Raw genomic sequence first — 9,851 nt, forward strand, 5'->3', positions numbered from 1 at the left:
GAGAATTCTGCTAAAGGCAGATGCTTATCCCAACCATTTTCAAAATCTACAGTACATGCTCGTATCAGATCTTCCAAGGTTTGGATGGTTCGTTCACTTTGACCATCGGTCTGAGGGTGGTATGCGGAGCTTATATCTAAACGAGTACCAAGTGCTTTCTGCAGTGACTTCCAAAAGTCTGATGTGAATCTACCGTCACGATCGGAGATGATAGAAAGTGGTACTCCGTGCCTTGAGACAACTTCTTTCAAGTACAACTGAGTTAATTTCTCCATTTTTGTCTGTTTCCTTCATTGGCAGAAAATGTGTTGATTTGGTGAGACGATTGACTATCACCCAAGTCATGTCATGACCATTAGTCGTCTTGGGTAGTTTGGTGATGAAATCTATTGTTATTCCCTCCCATTTCCATTGGGGTATTTCTGGTTGTTGTAACAATCCTGAGGGTTTTTGATATTCAGCTTTTACCTTAGAACATGTCAAACACTTGCTAACATAGGTAGCGATATCTGCTTTCATGTTTGGCCACCAATATAATTCCTTTAAACCGTGGTACATTTTATCGGATCCCGGATGTATAGAGTACCTAGTTTTATGTGCTTCATTCATCACTAAATCTCTAAAATTTCCATAACGAGGTACCCATATCCGATCCATAAAATATCTAGTTCCGTTTTCCTTGATTTCAAAGTTCTTGTCCATTCCTCGTAAGAATTCTACCTTTTCATGTTCTTTCTTGATTGCTTCTTGTTGAGCATCGTGAATTTGAGAGGTGAGATTTGTCTGAATCATGATGTTCATTGCTCGAACTCTTAGAGGTTTGATTCTCTCTTTTCTCCTGAGAGCGTCAGCAACTACGTTTGCTTTTCCTGGGTGGTAACGAATTTCATAGTCATTTAATAATTCTACCCAATGCTGCTGCCTCATGTTTAACTCTTTATGATCGAAGATGTGTTGGAGGCTTTTGTGATAAGTGAAAACTGTACACTTTGTACCATACAAGTAATGTCTACATCTTTAAGGCAAATACCACGGCTCCTAATTCCAAGTCATGAGTTGTGTAATTCTTCTCATGTATTTTCAACTGTCGTGATGCGTAAGCGATGACCTTTTGTCGTTGCATTAAAACACAACCTAACCCTTGATAGGAGGTGTCACAATATACGACAAAATCATCGTTACCTTCTGGTAATGCAAGAATCGGTGCACTACAAAGCATCTTCTTCAACTCTTGAAATGCTTCTTCTTGTTTCTCAGTCTAAAAAGATTTTCTTGTCCTTCTGAGTTAAGGATGTTAATGGCTGCGCTATTTTAGAGAAACCTTCGATGAATCGTCGGTAATAGCCAGCAAGACCTAAAAACTGGCAGATTTCTGATGGTGTCTTGGGTGCTTCCCATTTTTCCACAGCTTCTATCTTTGCAGGATCCACGTGAATACCCTTGCTGGTAACAACGTGACCTAAGAACTGTACTTTCTCAATCCAGAAATCACATTTTGAGAATTTGGCATACAGTTGCTCCTTCTTGAGCAGTTCTAAGATTTTCCTCAAATGTTGCTCGTGTTCCTCCTTACTTTTCGAATATATGAGAATGTCATCGATGAATACAATGACGAATTGATCCAAGTATGGTTTGCATACGTGGTTCATCAGATCCATGAAAACAACTGGTGCATTTGTTAAGTCAAATGGCATCACTAAAAATTCACAGTGGCCATAACGAGTTCTGAAAGCTGTTATAGGTATGTCTTCTTCCTTAACTTTCAGCTGATGATAACCAGATCATAAGTCTATCTTTGAATAGAACTTAGAACCTTGGAGTTGATCGAATAAATCATCAATTCTCGGAAGGGGGTATCTATTCTTAATCGTCAGTTTGTTCAACTCACGATAATCGATACACATTTTAAAGGATCCATCCTTTTTCTTAACGAATAAGACCGGAGCTCCCCAAGGTGAGAAACTTGGTCTAATGAAACCTTTATCTAACAGTTCTTGTAACTGATTAGATAATTCAAGCATTTCTGACGGGGCTAAACGATAAGGTGCTTGAGCTACTGGTTTCGCTCCAGGTGCTAAATCAACATGAAACTCTACTTGTCTAGATGGTGGGAGTCCTGGTAATTCTTCTGGAAATACGTCGGGAAATTCTTTGACTACTGGCACCTCTTCTAATCGTTTCTCATCTGAATTCTTTTCTTTCACGTGTGCTAGGATAGATAAATATCCTTTCTTCAAGCACTTCCGAGCTTTCATACACGATATGATGTTTAGTGGTGTGCCACTTTTCTCTCCTTGTATGATAATCACTTCTCCATTCGGGAGAGGAATTCGGATTGCCTTATCACGGCACAAGATTTCGGCATGATGTTTCGACAACCAATCCATACCGATGACTATGTCAAAGCTTCCTAAATTTACAGGCATTAAGTCTATTGGAAAAGGACGATTGGCTAAGTTTATAGTACATTCTTGAAATATTTTGTCGGTAGACATGAGTTTTCCGTTGTTAGAAATCCAAAAATAGTGATACATTATAATTTAAGTTATGGACTTACTTGTTGTTAAGTCATGTGTTGATGATTTCTAAGGTTGAGGGGCTAATTGTAATAATTAGCATAGTTGGTTTGTCTAGACTATAAATAGCCCTCAATTCCTTAGAAATCATAACTTTGGCTAAACCTCATCATAACCTTGACACACATTTCATACTATTACACCTGAATAACACACACTTGATCCCAATTCTCTTTCAACACACACACAAACACCAATAACACACACTCACACTAAACCGCCATTGTTGATGTGAATTCGAGTGATAAAATCGTGTTGTTACATCCGTTAGCTAATTCTACTGTATACTTAGCATCTAATCTATCGGGAATTGTATTAAGTGACGGGGTGAATTCTTCAGATACAAAGCATTTTTCAGCACCAATATCAAATAGAACAGATGCATAGAAGTTGTTGATAAGGAACGTACCCGTAACGAGGTTAGGGTCATTCCGAGCTTGTTCTGGTGTGATAACAAATGCTCTCCCACGAGCTGGTTGGAAATTCATGACATTCAGCTTTGGGCAATTTGGCCTCCATTGCCCCTTATCTCCGCAATGGTGACAACCTCCAGGTGCGGTTCTGATATTAGTAGGTGGGGTAGTCTTACAATCTCTAGTAAGATGGCCATAACTTTTGCACTTTTCATAGTACTTGCATGGTCCTTGATGACGCTTGCACTGGCCACAAACTGGCGAGTTTCCCTTGTTTGGCATGTTATTGCCCGGGCCCGCGTTGTAGGCGCTTATGTTATCAGGCTTCCTGAATGGTCGAGGAGTGAAGTTTCTTCCTTGGTTCCCATCCCATTTTCTCTTATTATCAAAGTTCCTAACTTCCGCAGTCTTGATTACTGCTCCGTGACGAATTGCTTGATCCATGAGCTCATGAGTTAAACGAACAACATTTGAAAGCGTAACGGGTTTTGATGCCATCACATTCCCTTGGATAGATTGAGGAAGTCCCCAAAGGTATCGCTCAACTTGTTTGTACAATGGCTTAACCATTATAGGGCATAATACCGACAATTCGTGAAAACGCCTAGTATAGGCAGCAATGTTGTTTCCTTTCACCGTCAAACTCCAAAACTCCATTTCTAACTTCTGAATCTCATTCCTCGGAAAATATTCTTCCCTCATCATTTCCTTAACTTCGTCCCAAGGAGTTGCGTTAGCATCATCGATTCCTACAACATCAGCATATGCATTCCACCAAGTAAGAGCACCACTCAGCATATGCATCAGGAGTCTCACTTAATCGAAAAACTGACTCAGTCTTCTCGAACCATTGCAATAGGCCTACCGCCCCTTCAGTACCATGGAAGAAAGTTGGTTTGCAATTCAGGAAATACTTGTATAGACCGACCCTATTAGAATTTCCTCCTGTTTTTGACTAGTTTTACTTGCAACTATACCCTTTCCTTTCGTCTGACTAGCAGTTTCTTTCTTTCTAGAGTTTTTACTTGCTTCTGCCTCTATGATGTCTTTAACTTGTTCGGCGACTAGTTTGTTGATTTCACTTTGTGTCACGCGGATGATTTCTTCTTCCTCTTCATTCCCTAGAACTCTCTGGCTCAACAATTGGCTTTGTTTTCTTAGCCGTCTTAGGTTGAGTTACTTTCTTGGCTGGTTCAGGTTTGTTTTTCTTAGCAGGTTCTGACTTTCTTTTTGTTGGATCGGGGTTAGCTCGAGGTGATCTTCTTAGTAGAGTCGTGTTCTTAGGAGGCGCCATTTTCTTAGATAAAGAAAATGTTTCGAGTTAGTAAGTTTGTTAGAAATATACTAAAATCGTAACTTAAATAATACTTAACCAAGTAAATTCCAAAATAATAGAATTCTTAAAATAAAGCAAAGACTTGCAAGTATATAACACATTTGTATAACCAAGTACTCATGCATTATATTTGGAAAAATTTACATAGTACATTGATCTAACATATACGGGTTCTCTAGTACATCAAAATTTAGAGAACCGTATCTTTCCGAAGAGTTAGTGTGAGTCCACCTTCACAAGATGTATAAAGAGAACAAGATATAACAAGATATAAAATAGGTTAGTAATAAACACAAGTATATCAAGTAACCCGACTGGCAAGTGGTTCGAATCTAGATAACGACTAGTTAAGTACCACGATCCAGATATGGATATGAACAATAAAGAACAAGTGCTTGAAACTATATAAAAATACTAAGTATATTCAAGTATTATGGCAATGAGTCGAGATGTATTTTTCAATGTATTTTATTTATTTCTATAAAGAAAATACAAGAGTTGTTGCGGAACAAAGATAATCACACTTGTGAAAATATCTAAACAACCCCAGAAATACAAATGATCTATGCGACAACGAATTACTCGTAAGAATACTTAGAGTAATATCACACGTTGCAATTGCCAAAGTTCCAAGCAAATTTTGCAAGTGTGAGAAGTCTTATATTTATAGGCAAACATGTCTTGATGACATGGCAATATGCCGTACAAATATGGTTGGATGCATTTATGGATTTGTGGGACAAATCCATAACATGCTTGTTTAAGGTAAAGTATGTAAGTTCCTTTGATGTGACTTGACATACTTTATTCCCAACCTTTTGCTAAAACTTTCCCAATCCCAGGTATAGAGTAATTAACCGGGTAAAGGTAGTTAAAGCTACAAAAAGACTTTCCTCGTAATCAGTGAAAAAGTGTTGTAAGTACTTTTTCACTGAGCCTCTTCAGATTCAACTTCAGGTAAGATCTTCTCTGAGCTCTGCTTCTGAGATGATCTTCTTCTTCAGTCTTCAGTCTTTGACTTCAGTTTGAACGTCTTCATTGTAGGTTGATTCTGAATCTGAAGTGAAGCTTCAGTGAGCTTTATTCTGAATGACTTCAGAATCCTGAGCAAGCTTTCTTCACTAAACCTCAACTATTTTGAACAAATCATACTTAGTCGGTTTTCGACCTAACAGTTAGCCTACTCTTGAACTTAAATTACGTCATCCTAATATATGTATTTCCTAATATGTGATTCTAATACATCTTTTACATATATTTCCTACTATATATATATAGGCTTTTAATAACTTGCTCTTCCTTCAGCATCTTTTCTTAGGGTGTTGTAGCACGGTTTCTCTTGTTTCCAGAAGTGGAGGGCAACTGAGCTTTGAGGCTGGATATTATCTTTTCTATCTCTTGCATCCTACTAGCTAATGATTTCTCATTGCTGGTGTTGAACACATTATTTTCTCTTAGATGTTGGACCAAGCCTTGATGGTCTTCGTCTAGATGATCTAGGATGGCAGCATTATGGTTGTATAAATCGGTGAATCTATCAAAATCTTCCCTCACATTCCTAACACTTTCTCTAGTAATAGATACACTTCTTTGACTTGCTAGGCTTTGCATTTCATATTGAACAGCTTCCAACTTACTTTCTAGCTCATGGAGTCCTGCCATTAGAATAGGTACGGTGTGATGAGGTGGTTCATGAGTTATGGAAAAATTCCTTGGCTCAAATGGTGGTTGCTCGAATGAAGGCCATCCCATATCCATTGTCCATTCCCTAATATTATTTGGATTGACATAAGGGTCAAACAAAATCGGTGATTTAGGAGGTGTTTCATCATCAGCTAGTGGTGCATCTTCTAGATCACTTATTTCATCTTGCGGGTTTTCCATTTCATTGCCACTATCTGAACTGATATCCAAATAAGGGACTACTTGGTTGATGCTATCATCAGAGTCTGAATCATAGTGATTATATTAAGGCATGAGAAATCTAAGGCATGATTGAACTAAGGCTTTTGTAAACTAAGGCATGAAAATGTATATTCTAAGCATGTATGAGCACATTGTCACAAAACTGTTATACACTAAGTTTATTAATGCAACCTAATAATTCATATATATTAAGCCCACTAATGCAACCTAGTTCACTATAACCTGTGTCTCTGATACCAATCTGTCACACCCCTAAAATATTTTATTTTGCGGAAACGGAAGGAGTGAACAATAAAGGAAATCACAACACAAATTATAATAAACGACCTCTATAATGAGACGTTTTAGAAACTTTCATTAATAATAACCATTTTTTCTTACAAAAGATGGAAATGAGCATACAACAAGTACAAATGAGATTCTTTAAAAACATGAGAATATTAACAAGCTAAAGACATCTCGAAATGTTTTCTCCTACTATATGTTGTGACTCCAAAAGCATGCATCACGTATATGCATCAAATAGCTCAAGTATCTGAGAATACACATTTAAATTACGTCAACATAAAGTTGGTGAGTTCATAGTTTTTATAACAAAATTTACCTTTGGATCACAAGATTTATATAAGATATCGCATGCATTACGAATATCAAGATAACATGGTTATTCAAACCAATAATATTTATCACATGCTTATACCTTGGAAACCGAATACCTTAACATCATACGATTCACGTATATAAAATAATAATACCCCTCTTGTGATGCTAAAATGCTCAACACAATCACGATATATTTCGAATATTAATTATCCATTGCAAGTGTTACTACGACTAACCTGGATATTGGGGGTCAACCTAATAGTACTATTTATAATATTCGCGTTATAAATTTTAATCGGTCCAAGTTCCATATAGGGGATTTCAAGCCAGAGCATTGTAATAATAAAAATATAAGCATGGATCATTTTAAGCAATTGTGTCCATAAAAACAAAACAGTTGTGTATTCTCAGTCCCAATAATAGTAAATAGGGATCCATGAAACTCACCTTAGATTGGTGAATTGATTAGTAACGTAAAAAGGTTGTAGATTTTGATGATGGCAAACGAGCAAATTATCCTAGTAGAAAATACGATTTGATTTATAGTCTAGGTTTAAACTTAATAATGTTATTTATCAATACGCTTGTCAACGTAAGAAACTTTGGGTTGTTTTTAAAAGTCTTTATTATTTTATTTATTTATTTATTTATTTTAAAATATTTGTAAATGATTTCTCATTTTATCTTTATAAAAATCTTTCATAAGCTTTTGTTAAAAACACAATTTATAAGCTATCAATTAGCTTAAGATATGAATGAGAATAAGAAGACATTTGAAAGTGTTTCTTTGAATTGATATGAAATATATTCGAAGACGAATACGAGTGTGTATATATATATATACATATAACGAAGATATACATTAAATAGTAGGACTATAATTAATACAAAATGTATTAATTATAGGATGAAGAGATACCTTAAATGGCAAGAAAAACCAATATTATATTTCAAGTTGTGTTAGGGTTGACGTGGGTCATGTAGTATCCCAACGGTGAACCAAGTTGCGTTTAGAATGCAAAAGCAAACCGTTTGCGAACTACAATCCACTCCGTTGGTATACCCCAAAGATGCCCAAGGTCAATGGCAATCACGTTTAGAAATATAGTATGGTTAAAAGGCTATCAAGGATATATTCTATCGATAAATCCGACAATTCGAAAAGACGAAAGCAATTCACAGATGGTGAATAGCGATTATATAAATATTCATTTAGACTTCATTGGAAGTACATAAGGAGATTTATATAAGTGTAAATATCATGTACTTCAATTCTATAAAAGTACCAACAATTTATTATGTGTATAAAAGACATATTCAACATATTTAAATGCAAGTATGTATTAAAATGAGTATAAATAAGTTGACAAGCATTTTAATAGATAACATATAGTTCTAAAATCAAAGAGAAAAGTATAGTAAGGTTTTATAAAAACACTTACAAGTTCGGAGAATTAAAAATTCTATGATCAAAGTAACGATATAGGAATGAGCTCCGAAGACGATTTTGAGAAAATTGAATATAGCTTGGACTTGTTTACTTGAAGAATATGAATAAATCCTAACTCTAATTGGCCATTATAACTAGACTTTTTGATGATCTTGTAAGAATTCTCGATAACAACTTCGTGTTTACAACTTCGAAACCAACGAAATCAAGACAACTTTGGTTGAATCGAAAGCATGGGATGATGAAAGGTTGTGAGACATATGCTTGAACTTGAACAAGTATGGATCTTGGAATGATAGGGATTTATGAAGAAGAAGTTTGATTATGTAAGCAAGTTGTAATGAAAATGGATGCTTGTTATTTATAGTAAAAAGATTTGGAAAATGAATGGTAAAAATGATTGTGGTGTGGTCGTGGGTTTTGAGGGCTAGGGGAGGTGATTCATCAACCTTTTACTAGGGTGGTGATGTGGTAGAAAAGTGGTGGTGGTAAAAGAAAGGAGGTGATGTGGTCAATTCTTATGATAAATAAATATCTAGTAAGTTAACTAACTTTTAAACCTCCTTACTATTCACTATAATTATTTAGATTTTCCGATTTTTCGAGTGTGTTATTTTATGGATTAAAAATCATAATCGAGTGTAGAAATACTAGAAATTATGCTTCCCCAAGTCTTAAGTTCATACGAGAAAAGCTTATGCGAAAAATAGGTGTTTTACGAATTTTCGGGAGATTTGAACTTTTTATATTCTAGTTGATCATCATCAAGGTTTTTAAACTTGTTAAGGTAGTTCATTAGTAGTTCGATTAATCACACAACCAAATAAGAAAGCTTATCACATACTCATATACTAAATCATGCCCTATCTTAGCTGAAAATGCCCTAATTAATATAATCGAACCCTAATTGCATATAATTAGGTTAATTTAATAAAGTGAAAATTTGACGGATGTCACACTTATCAAATTTATCATGCCACTGTTTAGGTGCTTGTTTAAGCCCATACAAAGATTTCTTCAATATGCAAACTGTAATTTCATGACCAGGCAACACAAAACCTTCAGGTTGTTTCATATACACTTCTTCATCTAAATCACCATTCAAGAAAGTAGTTTTAACATCCATTTGATGAATAGGCAAATTATAAATGGAAGCTAAGGAAAAAAGTATTCTAATTGAAGTAATTCTAGCAACAGGTGCATATGTATCAAAATAATCCACTCCTTTTCTTTGACTAAAACCCTGTATAACCAATCTTGCTTTAAATGTTTGGATGGATCCATCTGTATTATATTTAATCCTAAATACCCATTTACACCCAATTGGAGGTAAATCAGAAATTTCCCAAGTATTATTCGAAATAAGGGAATCCATTTCATCGTTAATAGCCTCCTTCCAAGATGTAGAATTTCTAGAGGTAACAGCCTCTTTATAAGTCCTTGGTGAATCATCTACATTTAGTACAATGGGTATTTTATTTAGAATATTATTTTCCCTATCACCTTCAACAAGAAAAGTAATAGCTTGTGGATCAATAAAATCAGAA

General features: G+C 35.4%; 1 protein-coding gene across 1 annotated transcript; it reads right to left on the reverse strand.

Annotated features, from left to right (window-relative positions):
* Positions 1-1,253: 1,253 nt before the first annotated feature.
* On the reverse strand, positions 1,254-3,787 carry LOC122583333. Its single transcript, XM_043755751.1, has 3 exons — positions 2,839-3,787; positions 1,941-2,431; positions 1,254-1,766 (listed from the first exon to the last, which is right to left on the reverse strand). The coding sequence occupies exons 1-3, from the start codon at positions 3,785-3,787 to the stop codon at positions 1,254-1,256; spliced, it is 1,953 nt and encodes a 650-aa protein (XP_043611686.1).
* Positions 3,788-9,851: the final 6,064 nt, after the last annotated feature.

This window comes from Erigeron canadensis, chromosome 9, assembly GCF_010389155.1.
Source record: "Erigeron canadensis isolate Cc75 chromosome 9, C_canadensis_v1, whole genome shotgun sequence".
NCBI classification, from domain to species: Eukaryota; Viridiplantae; Streptophyta; class Magnoliopsida; order Asterales; family Asteraceae; genus Erigeron; species Erigeron canadensis.

Bases quoted from the DNA above. Each gene is read 5' to 3' on its own strand.
- LOC122583333 (XM_043755751.1), bottom strand. From the start codon at position 3,787: ATGCTGAGTGGTGCTCTTACTTGGTGGAATGCATATGCTGATGTTGTA. The intron at 2,432-2,838 runs GTAACAACACGA...CTTTTCCAATAG, and splicing joins AGTAGAATTAGCTAACGGAT to ACTTAATGCCTGTAAATTTA. The intron at 1,767-1,940 runs GTCTTATTCGTT...GGTTATCATCAG, and splicing joins TCTCACCTTGGGGAGCTCCG to CTGAAAGTTAAGGAAGAAGA.